The 22,747-nt window shown below is 43.5% G+C and overlaps 1 protein-coding gene across 2 annotated transcripts in view; it reads right to left on the bottom strand.

Annotated features, from left to right (window-relative positions):
* Positions 1-236: 236 nt before the first annotated feature.
* agap1 (ArfGAP with GTPase domain, ankyrin repeat and PH domain 1) overlaps positions 237-22,747 on the bottom strand; it is a 139,076-nt gene continuing 116,565 nt past the window's right edge. For both annotated transcript variants that reach the window (XM_086283182.1, XM_086283183.1), the window contains 2 exons: positions 5,211-5,466; positions 237-5,120 (listed from right to left, as the gene is read on the bottom strand). In XM_086283182.1, coding sequence (XP_086139308.1) covers positions 4,911-5,120; positions 5,211-5,466 — 466 coding nt within the window. In that variant the 3' untranslated portion in view covers positions 237-4,910. The remainder of the gene's footprint in view (positions 5,121-5,210; positions 5,467-22,747) is intronic.

The following is a 22,747-nucleotide window of genomic DNA, read 5'->3' on the forward strand; positions in this document are numbered from 1 at the left end:
ACTAATGAACTTTGTAAAGTACCACATCAGAGTGGTTTATGTGGTTTTATGTATACTTTTACATTATGGTAATACTCGTTCGCCACCTCCTACACCACAAATAGAGAAAACTAATATAAACCAAAGTAAAATTCCCACAGGTGTGACCAGGAAATGAAAGAAAATATGAAATACATGCCTAAATATTGAAGAAATCCACTTCAAAAACACTGACCACACACACACTTCAAGTTATAATAAGAAGCATTATTCTTGTCTTTATTGAAAAGAGACACATTACAGTAGAAGACTCTGTATTAGGTAGAATTTTCATACAACGGTACTGTACATCAAACAAAAATTCAATAACAATAATAACAACAACATCAACAACAATAATAATAATTATTAGATTAACAGTGACAATAAGAACAATAATGTGTCTGGATGATAAATCAGAACAACAATAATAAAAAGTGGATGGAGAAAATTATACAAAAATGTAGGTTTAAGGGGGCCGAGTCTTCCTCGAGGGGTGCATTTATAAATAATGTAGTGGACAGCCCAGTTGGGTGGGGTTAAGGAGGCTACATGAGGTAACACAACTAGACATTGACCATATTATTTCTTCGTTCTGTTGATGTCTATGTACAAGTGTTGGCGGTGGCGAGAGCAGTGCAGACATATTAACGCAGTTATATGACATAATTTATCTACACGCAGGCGGCTTCAGCCGAAAGATCCTAGGCTAGGAAACATATTGCGCCATGCTACTGGCCACTGAGCTAACTGACCGCTAGCTGGAGCTTCACAGCATGTTTTAGCTTCAAAATATACACAAAAACAGATATTTTCTATGTTTTCTCCTCAATTATGAGACTAAGAAAATGTGAACGGAACAACAGAAACATCTGTGAAGAGTCAAGTCTTCATACTCAAGGAGATACAGCACCCCATATGCTCTGCTAGCAGAGTTTAGCTAGCTGCTCTTCACACCATGTTTCTATTATCCACATATTGTTTTCATGTTCTGCTAAACTTCTAATGGAAAGCAGATGACTGACTTAGATTGTTTACTTGGAAGCTGGGAAAATCTTTTTTAAAACAATGTTTGTCACAGTTTGCATTTTTATGGTGGGAAGTTTAGCTTATGCCCCTCTTCCCCTCACTTAGCTTAGTTAAGTTAACATATCTACAGCTTATGAGCCTCGATGTTTCGATTCTCTATTCCTATTTCACTATTTATTTGATTAATATTTAAAAGGGGAAATGCACTGTTAACCTAAAACAATGCTGGCTTGCTCACTGCTAGGTGTTAGCTTAGGTGACAGATGACTCAGCAATTTTTCGATTTTAGCTTTGAGTCTCAAACCTGAATGAGCATAAATCTGCAGCAAAGTGACAACTAATGTTCACCTCCTCTCTATTAGCTATCACCAGCTAACTGATCTCTAGTTGCATTAACAAGCGCTTGTAAACGGAAACTCTAGCGCAATGCTCTCGTTAGTTTGTTTACTACTATCTACAGTTAGCATTATTATTAATTACAATTCAAATTTTTCTGCTCACACGATTTTAAAATAAAATAAATACAATTTTATTCTAAAGAAAACAACCTGAAGCCGCCACCGCTTAGAAAAAGCCAATGTCAGTTACTGACAGAACATAAAGGAAGATGGTAGAAGAGTTGTGTTTAAGATAGATGAAATAAAGCAGTAAATTAGTGCATTTCTGTCATAAATAAATGGACGTCTTTTTTCCCTGTCCTGTTTCTGGACAGCTGTGGGATGGGTCAGATATGAAAACAAACTAAAATCATCCAATAAAAATAATAGTCTTGGTTTGTCATTTACAGGAAATAGAACGGCGTCTTGAAGATGACTGGTAAGGAAAATGGAGCGTGACACATATAGCAACAACAAAAATTAGGAACATCAAGGCAGGCGTGCAAAAACAAAAAAGGCAAAAGGAGGACAAATGTGTTCATGTTGATAGAAAAACATTTGTTTCTTGCTTTTTGATCCTTCTTCCATTTCTACAGTGTGTTTTTGTGTTTTCATGTGAATATTAAAGCGATGTTAGCATACAAATTTAGGATGTGAGCGTGAAGGTTTTTATGAATATTGCTTGGATACACAGTCGGGTTGAGAGCTGCTACTCAACCGCTGCAGCAACATTTACATTAGAGGGCGAAACAGGAGAAAGTTGAAGATCTGAGCTGAGGAGCAGCATACTGTCTGAATCATCACATAAATGTTGAGTTTGGGAAACTAGTTCCCCAACTATCTTCACCTGAAGGCCTTCATTCTACACATTTCAACAACCAACGGAAACATCTATATCACCAGGATTAAGAAAGGTGTTTTTAAAACGCCTGAAATCAACCTGCAACCCTATCATTTAATCCAAATGGACCTTTGTGCCAGTGGTTCCCAACATTTCTAGCTCATGGTGATTTTAAAATATAAGGGCTAGTATGAAGTAAACTTCATCTTGTCTAACAGTTAATGGCCATGCAGACCAATTGGACAAATGTAAACACATCCATAAACATTCAGGGTAGTCTTAATGTATGCTGTCCACTGTCCAGCTTGACTTTGTCCATGTGCTCATTAAATAATCAGATTTGAGCCTGACTCAAACTCAACCACATCTAGTGCTATTGTGGCCCCAAATGCCCCCAAAAGTAAACTCAACACTTTTATACTGCGTCTTAACTTAATTTTTACCACATTTGTTAAAGTCAGGGTAGACCTAAATTTGAGAAGATGTAGACGTTTTATAAGCTTCCCTTTGGGTTTGTTCTTTCTCATTAAAAAAGCAACTTGGATCTGTATTTTCTGATTTCCTTTGCTGTAAACCGTCCGTTGACCCTTTAGTCTGTAAAGATTCTCATGTTGGGAACCACAGGTTTAGACACCTGCAAAAGTTTTTCTTCCTGGTTTCTTCATGGTTCAGCACAGAGCCAAAACCATACCATAACACATTAGAATAAACCACTTCCACTCTGCAACCTCACATACTCTAAGTACTTACTGTGTTCTCTAATTTACATGATGCTTCGAATGAAAGAGAGAAAGCGACAGAGAAAGAGAGGAGGATTATTTACAACAAAGACGTTTTCAGACCAGAGAAGAAGAAAAAGAAGCCCTTCTTAGTGATTCGCTGAGCAGATCAGGGAGACTGCCTGATTGGACGGGATAGATAAAAAAGTGGCGGTGATGGCAGGGGCCACCAACCGTCTCCCCATCATTGTGTCTGGATAGATAGCAAACATTAAACCCCCCCCCCAAAAAAAAACCAAAACAAAAACACCTGAAGACAATAATTTCCCTTTTTTGCTCCGACAGCTGCTTCTGTATCTTTTCCATTTTTTTCCATTAATAAAATTAACTTCAGGGACAGAGTTCAGATTAAATGCTTTTTCATCAGGATGTAAACCAGGTTTGGGTTTAAGATGCTTACAGTTCACTCAGTTCAGATGATAAAACCTTCAGCATAAGAAAAGGTTTGAAATCCTACATATAGATGCTCATCAGCAGGTTAATTCCCAGCTGAGCCAGGATGTGGATGGCAAACCAAATTTATAAACCAACTTATGCCACAAACTATCGGCAACATACAGAAAAATGTTCAACCGCTCGATCGACCACTTTGCTCTTATGGTGATTAATGAATAATGCAACGAACATGTTTCAAAAAGTGCAACTTTTACGTTGAAGCCGAATGGTCCCCATTTCCAGCTTTTGTCGCACCCTTTGCAGTTTTACTATCGCTTGGGCAAGTAATTGGTCAGTGTTTGCAGACAAGGAGCGTCTTCCAAGCAATTGCAAGAAGGTTTTCAGTACAGTACTGTACACCTCTTTGCAACCACCTAGTGACTGCCAGCAACCTCTAGCGACCAGTTGCCAACCAGTGACCAGTGGCTGCCAGAGGGCCACCAATCGATCTCTTGGTTCGATGCCTTAGGCATCCAACCAATTAAGTGAAGCCAGCAATTTTGAGCAACTTGAGTGCTGAATGTAGTCAGAAGTAAGTGAAGTGAAAACAGGTTGTTTCATCTAAAGAACTCGCTGGGAAAAAAGACAATGAGCGCTGACGATCGACAGTCCCTGAGCCTGGCAAGAGCTTCTGTACACTTAATGACTTTATACACCCGATAGCTTAAAAAAAAGGAAAAACAAAAACCCTTCCCCTGTTAGCATTTTTTTACCATTGGTCCAGCAATGCACATCGAGATACAATATACACAGTCGAGAAAAATGCCTTAAATTAAAGTAGAAAAAGTGTCTAGGACATGCGATCTATCACACTTATGTTTTACCTCTAAGCTGATATTTTTTTTTAACATCAAGATTTTTTTCACATTAAAAAAAAAGAACAAAAATGTGTAAAGCCGGTTGGTTTGCAGAAAATTTTAAAAAATGACAGCTGAAAGAAGGTGAAGAGGTCGTAAAGAATCCTCGAGAGATTTGCAGTGAAGATGATGTTGATGGGTGGCTGCCTCAAAGAAGATACGAAGACTTGAGTTTCCTTCTCATTGATTTGATCTCACAGTTTCAGGTTGTGGACAGAAGATGATATGCTTTGAGTTCAGTTTGTTGTTGAGTCTGAGCGGGAACTGGCCTTTGTAGTGTGAAATCTGAGGCTGTGTGACGAGGTACAATATAACTCATTGACCTGCACAAGTCGTGTGACCATTTCCCAAAATGCTTTGATGATCGTGGGCTATGTTTCCCAACATGCTTTAGACTTCTTCTCCCAAACAGACGCCTGGCCGCAGCGTCACCACTGACCTGTGATCAGTTTACTGGTGGTTGTCAGGTGAAGTGGGCAAAGCTAAAGTAGTGGTTCCCAAAATAAAACGTTCAGGATACTCCCAAATCGAAGTTTGTTTATTTTTCTCAGAGTCATCACAGGAAACTGTCTGGTCATATGAGCGCGGCACTGCCGGCGCTGCTGCAGCTGTTGTTACGATTGGTGTTGCGGCGTGAAAGGTTGGGTGTGGCCATTAGGGGGTTGCGTTCATCTGGGCAGCCATACTGAGCCAGCGTGTCCACACACTCCTGACAGCTGGCCTGGCGAGCATATGCCATTGCACTGTTGCCATGGGCGTCCCTTGCCATCAAGTCCACACCGTACTGCAGAAAGAATCAGAGAGGGATAGTCATCAATCATCTCCTGCCTCTAAAGCCCAGAATTACTGGAATACCAGCACTGTTTTTTCTTACCCAGATAAGGAGCTGCGTGATGACCACGTTGCCCTTGTGGCTGGCCAGGTGCAGCGCGCTGCGTCCATCTCCTTCTCCGCAGGTCTCGTTGACCTGCTGTCGGGACCCGTGAGCAAGCAGGAGCACGACTGCACGTAGATCCTCCTCGGCGGTTGCCCTCAGCAGCTGCTGGCCCAGTGGGAGATCAGTGCAGGGCAGCGACGCCAGAAAGAGACGCTGCTCGTACTTTGCCCGGATCCAGCGCTCACGCTCCTCCCTGATGGAGAAAAGAGAAACAGACACCTTTAAGAACTGACAGCTATCTAATGGCTGTAGCATGAAGTGTCATATTGCTGCCCGAAACATGAAGCTGTAAACAGACTTTTTTGCTTTTGATTTGGACGTAAATTTAGCTTTAATACAACAACTAAACAAGCGTTTTTTGCCCTTAAATGCCCTTAAACTCTTCCTTTGAGTGTAAAATAAGACACAGCGAGAGGCAGAGGGACAGACGTGGTGAAAGGCCAAAGGACGTGGACGCATTGTTCGCCGATCGAGTATCATTAACTGCTGATCTGTCTAATCCACAACTCTGATCGCTCTAATCTCTGCTCTAATCCCTCCGTGTAAACAGCAGCTCATTCAGCCTGCTGGGATTAGTCCAGAGAGAGGACAGAGAGGAGGGAGTGTGTGGGGGCCGAACAGCCCTAGGGGAGAGATATTGAGCTGTCCCCCCTCCTCCCTTGCCCCTCTACTCTATTCTCACCCAGTAACAACACATCCTTCAGGGGTGAGATGGGAGGTTGCAGAAAATGGAGAAAGAGTAGAGGTTAAAAACTCTTCTTACTGCCTCACTCATTTTTTACTGGCACCCAAATAATCGTTCATCTAAATTTGGCTTGACTGTTCTTTAGATTCGATTGGATTCCTTTAGATTATCGTTTGTTTAGGTAGTTTTCAATATCAACAGTGAACTGAACCACAACCATAGTAACATAGTGAAGCCTCGACTTTCTGTGGTTCGGTTTGGGTTTGCACGCTCATCGACTACCAACTTGTAACTGAGAAGTCTTTAGTCAGCAAGGTAAAGGACTGATGTGAATGCCAGCATGAGTGAAGGATGTTGCTTTATTGATAGATGATGGGGCACAAAATATGCAACCAGAGTGTCTACGAGTGATCAGCTGTCAGCTACATGCTATGGGCCTCAAACAAATCTCTTTATACATGGACAGTCATCCAATGCTTACACGTTCAAAGGCACTCTAACAAGTTCAAGGTTCAACCCTCAAGCAACCAACCAAGTTAAAATGACAGAGTATATAAAGGAATACTTTACGCTGATTTAACCCAACTCATCTGTCACTTTGGCCTCTATGTACCTGCTTTTTGAGCAGGAACTCTTGCTGCTTTAGGTCTTTCACTTCAAAACATCACAGATTAGAAAATAGAATCACAATTTCAGTGCCCCTTCTACTTGAGTCAATGTAAAATTACTGCAGACCTCTTGTTGATCTCTTACAAATCACCATTTCTGCACACAATCATGCAAATAAAGCTGTTTTTTTTTGCTTTTCCATTCTTTACCCTTGGACACACAACAGTTCTTGGATCTTAACTGTGATTACGGCACTTTCTACACTTAAGTCACCTGTTAAACTCTGACTCAACCCATCGTCTCCCGATAGAAGAATCTGTGTGATTATGAAATTTGGCGTAGTGTGTGGAGTAAAGTGGGGATGCTGGGAGGCTTGATGGGAGACAAACTGTGGGAACAGTGAGTGTTAAAAGTTTAAAAAAGAAGTTTTCAGTCAGTGTGGGAACCTGCAGAATCTCATTAACTCTCTTCCTGGATACCAGTGTGAGTGTGTGTGCAGGGGTGTGGTGGCGACGGCTAGCATCACGGAATGTCCCGGGGGCTTTCCCTTCCTGCCCCAGCCCAGAGAGAGAGTAGGGAGGCTGGGCTCCAGACTACGGCCGACAGCCCCCGGACAAAGCCTGGAGGTGTCGCTGGGTGTGTGTGTCTGCCTATGTTTGTTGGTGTGTGTGCTCAGCAGGGCTCTGGCCTTCTGTCCTCCAGAGGACAGGGAGGAAATGTGAGGCCACTGGACCCAGGAAACGCATGCCTTCCCCCGCCACCGGAGTTGCTAAGGGGCTGCAGAGAGCCGATGTAAGTCAGAGAAGAAGAGGGCTCAACCCTAGGTGCTCAAAGAGACAAACTGTTCTTTTCTGACTGGCTTCAAGAAGAAGCATGGCAGATTTTGTATTATTGCCATCATATTTAAAGAAGGTCTTCACCAGTATTTTGACCCAATGGTGTCCTTAACATGTCCTGAAATGACATGTCATTTACATTCAAACACATTATATATATCACTGTCCTGCCTTGAAATACCAGCATCACTGCTTTTTTAGATAACCTGTACCTGTTTTTTCACCAACAGAGCTTCAGTTCTGTCTTAGCACCCCCTGAGAACCAAAACAGGTTTGACAACCCAGTGAGGTGTTGGGGTAGAAAGCCCACTCTTGTCAGTGGTGCCAAATTAGGTGCCTGATATCAAAGACAGAATGTGGTCACCTCAGGCACACAGATCTGGATGTGTGTACTGTGTTTGTTTTGGTTCTGAATATAGTTGGTTGCTCGGTAGAAGCTTGAACTTTTAGAATCGATGTTTATTTTGGTACTGCTGTTGATTTTCTTTCTGTCAAAAGGGAGATATTCTTCCCACTGTCACCATATTTTTGCTAATAAGGTCATCTGATTGTTGGGGTTTTCTCTGCATTGTTGTAGGCTCCTTACTTTACAGTATGAAACACCTTGAAGCAACTGCTGGTGTGATTTTAGCACTATATAAATAAGAATTGAATTGTATCTTTCCCTATTTGTTTTTTTTGTTTTTTCTTTAGCATTCTTTTGGTTCTTCAATTTGTTTGGTGGTTTATTTATTTATGTATTTGGAATTTGTTTACTGTATGTTTGAGTGGTTATTGAGGTTTTGTTTGCTGGGTTATTGACAGTGTGTGCGGGTATTTGTTTATGGAGTGTTTAGTAGTTTGTTCACAGTATGTTTATATGAGTTTGGTTATTTGTTGAGCTTCTGTTCTGTGGTTTGTTTACTGCACATTTGATTTTGCATTTTATTCTTCCTGTTCGTTTGTGTTTTGGTTGGAGAGTTTTTAGCGTGTGAGTTTATTGACTTCTTATTTTTTGTACGAGTCGTTTTGTTTTGGTTATTGTTTAGCATATGTGTAGTTGTTTGTTTGGCTGCGTGTTTGGTGTGTGTGTGTGTCGCAGTAAACAGTGACTCTCCTTCATCACAAGCTAACGAGTCTTGAAAACACACAGCTCTGGACAGTGGAGAGGCTAATTGCACTAATTAACCACACAGAGCGTGTGTGTGTGACACTATGTGTTAACATGTGTCTGAATGTACGTGCTCATATTTTGTGTGTTAATCTGTGTGTGTGTGTGTCTCTTTTCACATCCCATTAGACAAAGAGCTGTGCCCCTGCACCAAGGCATGCTGGGTAGATAATTAAACATGAGTCCCGGTGAGATCGCTTGTGACAGGAAAACACACACACACACACACACACACACTGCAAGTATGTCAAGCAGAGCCCAGAGGGGTTATAATGTGTGTTTGTGTGTGTCAGTCAGTTAAATTAAATGATAAAAACTGCACCAGCCAGAGGAAACAAGCCTTCATCCATCTACTGTTTCTACTGTCCTCACTGCTCCGTTCACACAAACTCGAGCTCCTCCTGAATGAGCTCATGTCGGACGATTAGTAGGAACACGACTCTGACCTTCAGTTTATGCTGTTTTCACAGGATCTCATGTGGGCTGTCCCTTTGTGTGGTTCATGTTTTCACCGTTTCATTGCTGTAATGCTACTTTAATTTTTATTATGGCTTTGGGCATGGCATCACTGGTCTGTGGTTTGGTCTGCTAATTTGTTCTTAATAAAAGCCGTAGCATCTAAATTTATCCCAGACTTTATTCACCTCAGATGTCCTGTTCTAATAGAATCTGCAGGTTTTTTTCACGAGGTTTTCAAATCTTCTCACAACTAAGATTTTCAGTACAAAGCTACAAACACCAGATACAAAAGCTGGAATTTTCAGTGAGAACGCTCCATCAAGTTGAATTTCCAAATTGGAAAGTTGCAGAAGTCACACCAGACCTGATTTGCAATCCAGCGAGTGTAAACTGGAGTTGTTGTGCATTTGTGACTTGCTAAATAATAGCGCACAACACAGAATAGAAGAGGCTCTGTCTGTCAGCACAGTTTTAAAGTGCAGAAAAACAGGCACTGAGTTGTACTTTAGGTAGTACTGTGGAGTAAAATAAACCTTTTTTTCCTACTACTACTATTGAAATGTGACCAGTGAGGTATGATGTCTTGACCCTCGAGTTAAAAAAATTCATTGTGACTTGGTAACATTAACTCCTTTGACTTTTGGCTTCACTACAGCGGATCATCTGCCTCCATCTCACCCACTTTAACAACATCCATGAATCTTCTCTGAGGTCTTCCTGTTTTCCTCTGGCCTGCCAGTTTCAATTATCCACCCTCCCTCCTCTGCACATGTACAAACCAATTCAGCCTCACCTCTCTAACCTGAGCTGTCCCTCCGATGTACTCGTTTCTAACCCTGTCCATCCTGGTTACTAACAATGACAATGTTAGCACCTTCAACTCTGTCACCTCCTGCTGTCTTTTTGTTCATACCACCTTCTCCAAATCAAAATCAAGCAGGAAGTGTGTAATGTTATCTTCCTGAGTATTTGGCGTCAGTTTTAATTCCAAAATCCAAACAAACTTTATAAATCCAATGTTCTGCTGACGTTAAACATAGTTAGATATTGGTCATACTCCGGTTTGTTCTGATAGAGGATAAAAATGAAAGAATCCCTTTGGCTAAACATGACAATCACAATTACATTATTTAAATAAAACCCTTTAAGTTAGTGTTTTGGATTGTCTTGATGCTAGCAGTGAAAAACAAGAATAAAACAGCAGAGTCAACTTTCTTGATGGAAACTGAAAATCTGAAGTTATACGGATGATAATAAACTTTTCAAGAGGCTTTGTGTCTTAGTGTAGCTGCTGCACCCTGTTGAAACATTAGCTGAGTGGACCTGTTGATTGACAGCTCCATCAGCGGCTGTGTTGTGGTGTTGGGTCTCGGTCTCTGTTGGAGACAGTGGGGCATAGTGTGATTTTGTTTGGGGGTCACTCAGGGCGCCACACTGGGCCCACTGTGCTTCTCCGATTTCCTGTCTGTTGTTTGAGCTCTGGAGACCTCTCATTGTGTGTATGCGTGTATCCAGTGTGTGTGTCAATGTTACCCCTGAGCGGCCGCTTTGTTCCGCTGTGTTTACATACACACCGAGTTTCCTGCCCAGCTAAAGCCAGAGGCCCGGCCGAGTGACCGACCACCGTTGGACGTCCCACCAGCTGCTCCCCCACCGCTCTGTGTGTGTGTGTTTAAGAGGGTCATCTGCCCACGACCCCACAACACAGCATTGACAGAGAGCTGAATACCAGCACACACACCCCGATAATCACACCAGGCTAATTACCATAATTACCACCAAACAAAACCTGAAGAGACCTGACACCAGAAAGAGCCCGATGGATCCTCAACAGCAGAAATGAACACTTTGAATACAGTTTGATGGAAGCAAGAGCAAAGACTTCTACTTAGTAACTCAACAATAATTTCTCAAGTTTTAGGATAAATAAAATGTATCTTATCCTTTTTTATATTTATATTTGTCAGGTATAACAAGTGGAAAATTAATCTGATGACTAATTTTATTTAGAACCTCACAAAACCAGAAATGTGGCCATTTCAACTTAAAAAAAAAAAACAACAACAAAAAACTTTGATACTCAAAGTCAATACTCCTTTCTAATCTGTCTCAAATTCTACCAGCAAGAAAATCACCACAAACACAGTGAGGGCTAAACTGTCGCTGTTTGCTATCTTTTCTTTCACTGTTCTATTGTTCTGGCTTCACTGAGGCCTCCCCTCTGCAAATACACTGTCTGGATGCCAGATGACTAAAATATGCCACTCAGTGTTTCAGGACTCACTCACCAGCCACTTGGTTCGATACACCTGTTCATCAGTTGCTTTTAAAGCAAATATCTAAATCAGACAATCACACAGGAGCAACTCAATGTATTCAGGTAGATATGGTCGAGGGGACATGATGTTCAAACAGGGCATCAGAATGAGAAAAAGATATTATTTCCACCTTGAACACTCCTGGTTCCACCTGGTTGTTGGTCCAAACATTTAATAAACTGCTGAACTACCAGGATTTTATCACACAACCACTTCTAGGGCTCACAGAGAATGATCTGAAAATGAGAAAATACCCAGTGAGCAGCGTTTCTCTGAGAGAAGTCTGAGAATAACTCAAACTTTGAGTAACTCAAATAACCACCGAGCGCATCTCTGAAAGCAGAGCATGTCACACCCTGAAGTGGGTGGAGTACAGAAGTAGAAGACCACACCTGGGTGCCACCTTTGTCAGCTAAACAAAAAGATTGAGGTTAAAATTTAAAAACAGATTGGAAAAACACTAGCTAACCATTTAGGATGTGGTGGATCGGAGGATTCTCATCATGGATGTGCAGCCGATCAGCAGCAGCTGTGTTACGCTATCATGTCAATGTGGACCAAAACCTGTGTTTCCAGCATCTTTGTGAATCTCTACATTGCTGTAAAGCACAAAGAGTCCAACCTAGTAGGGGGTTAAACATATATCTAACAGATTTGGTAATGTCCTGTCTGAGTTTTTCATGCATGAAGTAAAAACAAAGAAAAGTTAAATGCAGATAAAAAGAGTATTCTCCAGCTCAGCTCAGCCTGCAGAGAGAAGCTGAGATGTATGAGCCACCACACTGCTGTTAAAGCCCGTCATTAATTACAGCGTGTGTGTGTGTGTGTGTGTGTGTGTGTGGTAATGAGCGGTAGGATTCGGGGGTTAAGAGTGACATGGTGTCAGTGGCTTCTCTTCTAGCCTAATTAGCCCTCTAATTAATAGATTAATAGATAGATAGAGAGCGTGGATAAGAGCATCAGCTAGCTGCCTGACCTAATGTGCATTTAAGATAAATCACCGTCAAATGGAGGGGCTTCTAACAAGGTGAGGAGCAAAATGAGCCACTAATTCTGCTTTAAATCCATGCAGAAAACATGCGTGCTTTGTTTTATCTTACAGCAGAAAAGAGAAGATGAGACGAAAGAAGAAGAGAAGAGGCTGAAATCAATTAGCCTTTCTAGCTGGTCGTTAGCTGCCGTTGGATAGGCACAGATAATTAAAGGGAGGGTGGTGGGGTGAGAAAGGTCTCTGTGTGGGGAGGGAGGGGTGAGTTGGGCTGAAGTCAGCCATGAGACTGTATTAGACAGATATGGAGGGGTTAATTCGGACAGGAGAGACAGAGATGATGCAAATGAGGAGAGAAAGAGTGGGAGAAGAGGTGGAGGAGAAATGGAGCAAACCGATGGGAAGCTGATCTCTGGGGTGAAACGCAATGCTCCAGTGATGCTGCACAGATACTGAAGGGGGGAGGAAAGGGGGAGTTTTCATAAAAAGAGGTGGAAAAGGAGAAGCAACCACAGATATAAAGGAAGAGACCCAAGGAGAGAGAGACAGCAGGAAGGTAAAAATATCAGGGGCATCTTCTCTAGTGTAAAAGAAATATCCACTGCATATTGCAATGATAGTAGTCCAGGAATGCATCAACGTTAGCTTGTCATGACCACAACTGGACAATGGAAACAAATCGGTCCAACACCATCTTGGAGGTAGATTATAAATCAGAAACAGGAGGACTCAACAAGAATAAAGTTCTGCTTAATTTGTAGCTGTTGAACAAATCAGGAATGTTAACTCGTTTCCGAACCATGTACGAAACTTTGACATGACCTTCATTTCATTATTCTCAAGAAAACACTCGTCCTATTGGGAAAGTTTCCCAAAGATACCTTTAATCCAAGGAGAAGACACTCCTTACCCTTTAATAGCATATTCAAAGCTGTGAAAGGGTAATTGTCTTGTCCTCAAATATCAGACTTCTCACAATTTTTAAAATGCAATTTCCAGAAAAAAAAAATCGATATCTGGGTTATAACAGCACCTTTTTGGCACTGAAGTCTGGCCCATTTGGTTTAGAGACATCTAAGATCTGACGAGATCACGATGATATGGCCATGAATCACATGTGAAGATGCCTTGAATTTGTCCATACATTTATATTCAGTATTTTTGACAATTAAAGAGCCTACATGTTTTATCTGAATCAAAAGTCTGCAAACAAAGATTAAACCTCTTGATTCTTTCATAAATAAATAATATTTGGATAAGTGGTTCTTTGATCAAGATGTAACAAGCCTGCACACTGTCATATTAACAGGTATACATACTGCTATTGGCTTTTAAAATAGTTCTCCCAAGTCTCAGCTATCAGGATACCACAAAAACAAACTAAACCCCTCCCCCAAAAATAAACCCCCCACTAAGAATAGGGTCACTTTTTATTACTGACTTTGCCCTAACAGGGTTAAACAGGTTACAATTATACCACAACAACAGTATGTAACCAGATGGATGCTCTATTCAATGTTGACTGCTCCTGTTGGGAATAACCTGACTTACTGTCTACATCAAACTGAAAAAGGCTTCCTCTGTGGGAATTTCAGGGCCTCCTGTCACCGGTCCAAAAGAGGAAGTGGCCTCAGCAAAGACAGTGGTGACCCTGAAGGCTTGGGCCTCGTGGCCGGGAAAGCCATTAACATTTGCTACTAGATTAGCTGGATGCAGATGAGTGGACCTGTCTGACCACAAAAGGGCGGGGGGGGGGGGGGTTAACGCAGTAACAGGGTTTGGACAGGACAAAGCCAAGAGCCAGATTAATCAGTAGCTCGATTTAAAACACATCAAGGTGAGATTTTATTGTAGCACAGGAGGCAGCGGAGGGGGGAAAAAAAAAGGCAGCTAATGATTAAAACAGGGGTTTTACTGCAAATATTACCATTATGTACAAGATAAAAACAATAGCCTGATCTAAAAATACATATATTAAACATTAATAGACATTTAAACGGTGCAACAGCTCAGCTGATGCAACATTTCTGAGGCCGGTGATGTATCTGAAATCATCTGATATGGGTCTGTTTGTATGTGTCAGGCAAAGCTTAATTTTAACTTCTTTCATAAAGTAACACCAACTTGTGCTTTAAATACCTTTGTTTTAAGTGTCCTGTTACTATGATTGGCAAATGAAAAAATATATTAAGTTTACAGATAATCAAAACTGATGCTACAGCTTCGTAAAACACGTAATTGATAAGTTACTATCAAAACATGTAGTTTCTCTAATGGCCACTAGAGGCAGGCTCCAAAAGTGAGTCCATCCGGTGTGATGAAGGCTTTAAAACAGGACTCTTTAAACCAGTAGGTCAGCGGTCCCCAACCCCTGGGCCAAATCAAATCAAATCACTTTTTATTGTCACATCACATGTGCAGGCACACTGGCACAGCACATGCGAGTGAAATTCTTGTGTGCGAGCCCCACAAGCAACAGAGATGTGCAAACACAACAACACAAACGAGCAAAATACAAGAATGGCCAACCTGAAACTAATAAATATATGTACAATATATAATAGTGTATGCATTTCTGGATGTGTATACTAAATATTTTCCTACGTGTGTGTGTGTGTGTGTGTGTATACACATTTTACAAATTAAATAGTAAAAAATAAAAAAAATAAAAATAATAATAATAAAATATATAAAATATACAGAGTTGAATATGTGCAAAACAAGTGGCATTTATATACAGTGTGGAGTGCATAATGTTGAAGTTCCAGTAGTGAAGCTGAGGTGTCTATGACGTGTTCAGCAGTCTGATGGCCTGGTGGAAGAAGCTGTCTCTCAGTCTGCTGGTACGGGACCGGATGCTGCAGAACCTCCTTCCTGATGGAAGTAGTCTGAACAGTTTATGGCTGGGGTGACTGGAGTCCTTGATGATCCTCCCCGCTTTCCTCAGGCAGCGCTTCCTGTAGATGTCTTGGAGGGAGGGAAGCTCACCTCCAATTATCCGTTCAGAGCACTGCACTACTCGCTGGAGAGCTTTGCAGTTGTAGGCGGTGCTGTTGCCATACCAGGTGGTGATGCATCCAGTGAGGATGCTCTCAATGGCACAGTGATAGAAGGTCCTGAGGATGCGGGGGCTCATGCCGAATCTTTTCAGTCTCCTGAGAAAGAAGAGGCGCTGCTGCGCCTTCTTCACTGTTTTGTTTGTGTGTACTGACCACGTAAGATCCTCAGCCAGATGTACTCCAAGGAACCGGAAGCTGCTCACTCTCTCCACAGCAGCGCCGTTGATGGTGATGGGGGTGTGTACTTCTCTGCACCTCCGGAAGTCCACTATCAACTCCTTTGTCTTTGCGACGTTGAGGGTGAGATGGTTGTCTTGACACCAGTGGGTCAGGGCGCTGACCTCCTCCCTGTAAGCCGTCTCATCACCGTTGGTGATAAGACCCACCACTGTAGTGTCGTCCGCAAACTTCACAATGATGTTGGAGCTGTTAGTGGCTGTGCAGTCGTAGGTGTAGAGTGAGTATAGGAGAGGGCTCAGTACACACCCCTGTGGAGCACCAGTGTTCAGTGTGATGGGGGATGAGGTGATGCTGCCCAGTCTGACCACCTGGCGTCTGTCAGACAGGAAGCTAAGGATCCAGCTGCAGAGGGAGCTGCTCAGTCCTAGATCCTGCAGTTTCCTGTCCAGCTTCGAGGGAACGATGGTATTGAATGCTGAGCTGTAATCTACAAACAGCATTCTCACATACGTGTCTCTCTTCTCCAGGTGTGACAGGGCAGTGTGTAGTGTCAGGGCTGTGGCATCATCAGTGGACCTGTTGTGGCGGTATGCAAACTGTAGAGGGTCCAGTGAGTCGGGTAGTGCAGAGCAGATGAAGTCCCTGACCAGCTTCTCGAAGCATTTGCTTACGATGGGGGTCAGGGCTACAGGTCGCCAGTCGTTCAATGAGGAGATGGTGGAGGATTTGGGTACAGGGACGATGGTGGCCATTTTGAAGCAGGCTGGGACTACAGACAGAGAGAGGGAAAGGTTGAAGATGTGTGTGAACACTCCAGCCAGCTGAGCCGCGCATGACTTGAGGACGCGGCTGGGAATCCCGTCCGGACCAGTAGCTTTGCGCGCGTTCACCTTCCTGAAGCACTTCCGCACATCCTCCTCAGACACAGTGTGCGCACTGACGTCATCCGCGGTGCGCACACTGTCCGGTCTCATGGTGTTCGCTGCGTCGAATCTAGCGTAGAATACGTTTAGATCCTCACACAGAGAGGCCGTGGTCTGCGGTGTGCTGGTTTTCCCTCTAAAGTCTGGACCGGTTTGGTACCCAGCCGCGAGATTTTAGGCTCGGGATGAAATTGATGGTGTTCAGGGTTTTTATCGTTAACTCTGTTTCCCTGGGTCTTTTATTTTGAAATAAATATTTAGGCGTTACCATAGCTACACAGCAAAATCTCCAGTGTTAAATTAACACTGGAGAGTGTCTATATGGGTCCACACCTCTGAGTGTTAAATACAACACTGTTGAGTGTTAAATTAACACTTTTGACAGTGTTATATGTTTAAAAGTAACCTAGTCAGTTTTGAAGATTAACAATGGCTAACACTGAGCAGTGCTGATTTTCTAACACTGGAATATTTCTAACATTTTGAGTTATTTTCCAGTGTTAGAAAATCAGCACTGCTCAGTGTTAGCCATTGTTAATCTTCAAAACTGACTAGGTTAGTTTTAAACATATAACACTGTCAAAAGTGTTAATTTAACACTCAACAGTGTTGTATTTAACACCCAGAGGTGTGGACCCATATAGACACTCTCCAGTGTTAATTTAACACTGGAGATTTTGCTGTGTACCAGCGAGCATTAAGGGGCAGAGAGGAGGATGTTACTCTCAATGTTTTTGGTGCATTTCAGGAGGACGCTGCTAATACACTTTTTTATAATACACAATTACACAGTGAATTCGCGTTTATTCTTATATTTACAAAATACGACCAAGACAAAAACTGTGGTATCGTTTTATTTTGTTGTATTTATCCGAGACACCTTAAAGGCCGGTCCATATAAATATTGTCTGACATTAAACCGGTCCGTGGCGCAAAAATGGTTGGGGACCACTGCAGTGGGTGATGTCACAGTAACTGTGTCCAATTTATATTCTTCAGATTTTAATATCTAAGGAATACGGTTGGTCATTTGTCTTTTCAATGTTCTGTTGGTGGGAATACTGATGGAAACAAGTCCTACCATTCTATTATTGAACAAGTCTGTTGTATTTTAATAGATATTTATGAAATCCAAACTCTTTAAAAATACCCTGAGAATTTAACTTCTTGGACAAACATCCAACCCTTTTCCTCACCCGAACAAAGTCCTCTTTTCTGTGCTTTGCTTTCATTTCTGAGGCATAAAACGCGTTCACTAAATGCATGAGTGAAAACCACAAACAAATCACTTCCTTCTAAAAGATGTGAACACAATGTGTGAATTAGCACAAATCACAAATAAAAGAGGACAATTTTTCTTAAGTGTATCGTCATGGCTCAGTGTTTGAAATGTTTACCAGCCGGCCGCAGCTCGCAGTGAACCCATTCAATCCAAACACATTACCGGCCGACGCGAGGAGAACTCTGTCCTCGAGTTTTTCCACCCCCTTTCTCCCTTTTCTTTATTGTATGAGCAATTTGCCGACTGAGCCAATTAGCCAAAGGGAGGAGGGGGAGCGGGGAGGAAGGGGGACTCGTACCGACGGCGCACAGATTCATTTCTGCTCCAGGAGCCAGCCCCCGCTGGCTTACGGCGAGCAGGAGCCCAGAGAATCCGGCGAGCTGAGAGGACGGACCGAGTCACGCATGTGGAGAGCGTTATTTATTTCTTCATTATTAAAATAAGGCAGGGGAGGGAGGGCAGAGGACAGCGAGGTTAATCTGATGACTCAGGCATAAAGAATGTGCATTTAGTTTGTGCTTTTAGCCCGCATTAGCATAACCTCGCCGCGATGACAAACGATGAATGGTCCGGTGATTGGCTCGTGTCAGCAGGCTTAATGTCAATAGTAAATTGGAGGGCTTGTTAGGCGAGTCGGGGGACGCGGTTACGAACAGCGGCGGGGCAGTCATGTACAAAATAATGTCTATTAGGACTAATTTAATCAAGGCCTCCCTTTTACAGATGAATTAGAATGTAGGGGCCAATTATTTTTCAACGTTTGCACTGGCCCTGCCTGTCAGGAGGCTTCCTCTCTGCGAGTGTGTGTGTGTGTGCGCGCGCGGGTGTGTGTGCTGTTTAAAATGCAGGCCATGGGGCCGCCTCGGATCTGCAGGGGCTGCAGATAATAACAGAGAGATGATGGTAGGCGGGATCAGCTAGTTATCCGCTGCAGATGAAACAGAGCCCGGCTCGATCTGCACAAATGGATACACGAGCACACATGTATGCAGATAATCCCACGCATGCATACGGATACAGAGTGAGTCCGGCCTCATGGGAGACACGGTGACATCTATTTCAGGCCTGACACTTCTGCCCACATGCATGTTAAATAGGGTGGCTGTAGTTCAGGTGGCAAAGCTGGGTGTTCACTAAATGCAGGGTTGGAGGTGTGATGCCTCATTCTTTAAACACATTTACTCCACTGCCTTTGGTGTCTGGACCTATTCTGCTAATTCACAGCTCTTAGACTAAAGTAGTTTTGATTTAGGGTTCAAAGTACTTCGTACAGCCCATCAGTTCATACTATTACTTACGAAGGGCAGACAAGTAAACTACCTCCCTCCAGGTATTCATACCTGAACACAGTAACAAAAAACTGCAGTAAACGAATTAAATATGATAGAAAATTTGAACTATGGGCAAATGTTTAGGGTTTGGATTGAGTTTGGTTCAGAAAATCGATGCTACATTTCAACTGAAGTCTCATATACTTTGGCCAAAAGTCCACTAACAGAGCAGGCTGTACTCGGCCCTGTTTGGAGCCCCTAAGCTCAACAGCACTCAGTCAGTCAGCAGTTTCTGTAGCAAAATGAGGCTAACATACAACAAATTAACAAAAATTTCAAACTGCCCCTATTCCTTAAAAAGAGCTGATGAATAATAGAAATATGTGATAATCTTTTGTGTTTTTATGCATGAACCGCCAACATGAATTAAAATGAGGTGGCCGCAAACACCTCTGACACCCGAGGGAGGCTAAGGACCTCCATCAGTGACTGGCTGTAATTAATAACTTCAAATCGTCCTGTATCACCATCTGATCTGCATGTGTCCATCTCAAATCACACCAGTCCAATCTGTGTTATGATCACACAGTAGAGAGGGGGAGGTGTGTGTGTGAGTGGAGGATATCAGTTTGGGTTTTATGGGATATGAAGCAGGGCTGTCCCCTCCTCCCCACCACTGGCTCTGACCCTGGGGGGCAATTATGTTGTGATGTGGCTGCCCCATTCCTCCTGGTCGCCCCATCTGGTCCCCTGAGCCCAATCCTGCTGCCTTGTCGGGCCGCCCGCTGCACCTGCACCCCGGTCCAGATTAAAAGCCCCCGGTCTAATTTTAAATCTGTTAGCGCTGGCCTTTTCTTAGGGGGGAACAAGACTAATCTGTTCCCATAAAGGGCCCTTTTTCTTTCCCCTCTCCTGGCTCCCAGCGCCGACAGACCTGCTGCTGAATTATTACTGGCCACGCATTTGTCATGCGGGCCCCGATGTTAAGTGCGTGGCGGCACCGCGATGCATGGCCCTGCGAGTTCATCCTTTTGCCGACCTCATTCATGCTCATTTTTCTACTGTCTAATTAAGGTGTGGCTCCCCAGCATCTACATACCTCTGCCTCCCCCTGTTGTTCACACTGAAAACTGATGTGATGGCTTTCAGCAGGACGTAAACTCTTTTTTAAAATCTGTTAACGAGCAGTGAATTGATAGTAATAATAAACCTGTTTGAATCCTTGATATCACCATGATTCATGATTCAGAGGCGCATATACTGCTGGTAGTATGGCTGCAGGTAACTGACTGGAAGCACTGGACAGCGTTTGGTTTATCATCTCCATCTCAGCAGAAGATCTCAGTGAAACAATGAACACAGGCTTTGAGCATACTCAGATGTGTGTGTGTGTGTGTACATAAACAGGGGAAGACGCTGACCCTCTGCGACAGACTACCAAAGGTCAGCAGTTGGCGTGAGAGAAGTAACGGTGGAGGGGGAGGGAGGGAGCCGCCAACCATGTTGCCAGCAATCACCTTCCCAGTCCAGTGGCCAGGAGCTTGGATTAGCGGTGCTGTCACTTGCTGTCCGCTCAGGCCTGCTAACACGCTGAGCCCGAGCAGGCCTAAGGTGCTGGTGTTGATGCGCCACTTGACACGTAATTAAAACAATGAGCTGCGGCGCCGAGAACCGGAGACTCGGGGTGTTGCGGCAGCAGTGTCGACGGAGCCTGCGAGGCCCCTGTGGGTGCTCCGGGATGGGCAGAGAGCCCAAACTTAGCAGCCCCTTCAGCGGTGGCCTCAGCTGGGCCGTGGCACCGGGCGACCACGCCAGCTGAGGTGATGACGGCTGACCGCGGGGCAGCCAGAGGTTAATGGGAACGTTTAGAGGACAACGGAGCCTTTTTGTGGTTTGTGAGCAGCAAGAAAATAAATACTTCTAACAGGATCCCTCTGGCGCAGCAGAGCTGGCACAGTTGGTGTTCATCCACACTGTACCCAACCTGCCCTGTTCCCTTCTTTGCCACTGCGAGCGACGCACGTCAACAAGTATCTCCCCTCACTGTGAAGCATTGCAGCGCTGAGCAGGCGTGGCAAGACCTTGCATTCGGCGCGATGAGCTCCAGCCCTAAAACGATTAGCAGCGACAGTACTCGCTCCTCATCCTCACCGCGACTCGCTGATGTTAATGAGACCTGGACCAGCCGTCGCTGTGGGCAGACGCGCGGGGAGGAGGACGAACCGGGGAAGATAAAGAGATGATGACAACAGCTGGAGATGGCGGGGCTCGGCCCTGTCACATATCTCATTGGATGGGGGGGCGACGCCACGGAGGTGAGGCGCGATCTCTCCGAACATAATTCCTCCCTCCGGTCCACCGGGGGAGTTGACAGAGGAGGGGAGGAGAGAAAAAAAATGGAGGAGTTTAATACTGACGGTCATACTAATGCGCCTCCTCTTCTCATCCATCCAACCTCCGCCCAGCATCACTTCTTTTTTCCCTCCAAATTTCTGCCTCCTCTTTGTTTTCTACCTATCTTCCCCTCACCTTTCGTTGTACCTCCCTCTTGTTCTGCCATTCTACACGCTTCCTCTTTCTTCCGTCCATTCCTTTCCTTTCCTCTAATTCTCACTCTTCCTCCTTCTCTCCACCCCCCCCACCAAACCTCCAAACAGGACCTAATTGGGAGGCGAGAGTGGGGGGCCAGACCTTGACAGACAGGAGGTCAGCGTAATTGCTGCTGGCCATATTTAACATTAAGATAATCAGGCCATTAATTACCCTTTGGATCATTAAATCAGCCACTTGCAAAATGAAATTTCGGCCTCTATTACTCACTTGAGAGACCACGAGGGGAGGGCATTTTTCCATCTATCAGCCACCCCTCCCAACCTCCTCTTCCCTTACTCTCCCTCCCATCCCTCCTGCTGCCTGGACAAAGCCTCTGCCGGCCTTGTCTCGTTCCTCAACCAATTCCTCTTCTTTTACACAGGTTTTAGTCACGGTTCTTGTTGAATGTGGAGAGATTTATGATTTGGATGATGTTTTCACATATTTGCAGTAATTTAGTGCACAATGCAAGAGGACGTTAAGCCACTAAATGATGTAAGTAGATGCATTTCCATACCAAAAATGGTAAATATGTCAACAGCAGAGTGGGGCTCCACAACTCCTCATCCTCATGTCGATTTTAGGTTTATTTACTTTTGAGTGTAACTCAAATCTGGCCACATTTACACTATTTTCTGAAGTTACACAGTTTAACTACAACATTTCATTAATCTGATCGACTCTTCCTTCGAAGGCTACAGGCCAGGACATGTTGGTCAAGCAATGAAGTTGTTCTTCATAGCACAAATGTTAGAATTTCAGGATTTTTACATGCTTGCTCTTCTCCATGAAGTGAAGTTGTGCCAGAATCGTGTGATCTGAGAAGGCAAATATGTACCAGTTCTCAATAGCTTCTCCCCCATGTTATTGTGGACTTCTATTTAAATCTAACAGTTAAAAATTTAACCTAAATGGGTGCCCAGAGGAATAAAACAATGTTAAGTGGCTCCAGCAAGACCACCGTTTGACAAATCAAGGTAATTATCAATTTCTACTATATTTATATGCAGCTGATACTCTCTTGAAGGCTAAGAAAATATCATTGATGGTTAGCATAGCATATGATGTTTTTTAACCCCCTCCACACAAGTTTTGTGTTTTTAGTGCGACTGTATTGGTTTG

The sequence above is a fragment of the Aulonocara sp. 'chitande type north' Nkhata Bay genome, linkage group LG23 (assembly GCF_057382095.1).
Source record: "Aulonocara sp. 'chitande type north' Nkhata Bay isolate Kocher_YH1m ecotype deep benthic linkage group LG23, A_spYH_male_GT1.1, whole genome shotgun sequence".
Classification (NCBI taxonomy): Eukaryota; Metazoa; Chordata; class Actinopteri; order Cichliformes; family Cichlidae; genus Aulonocara; species Aulonocara sp. 'chitande type north' Nkhata Bay.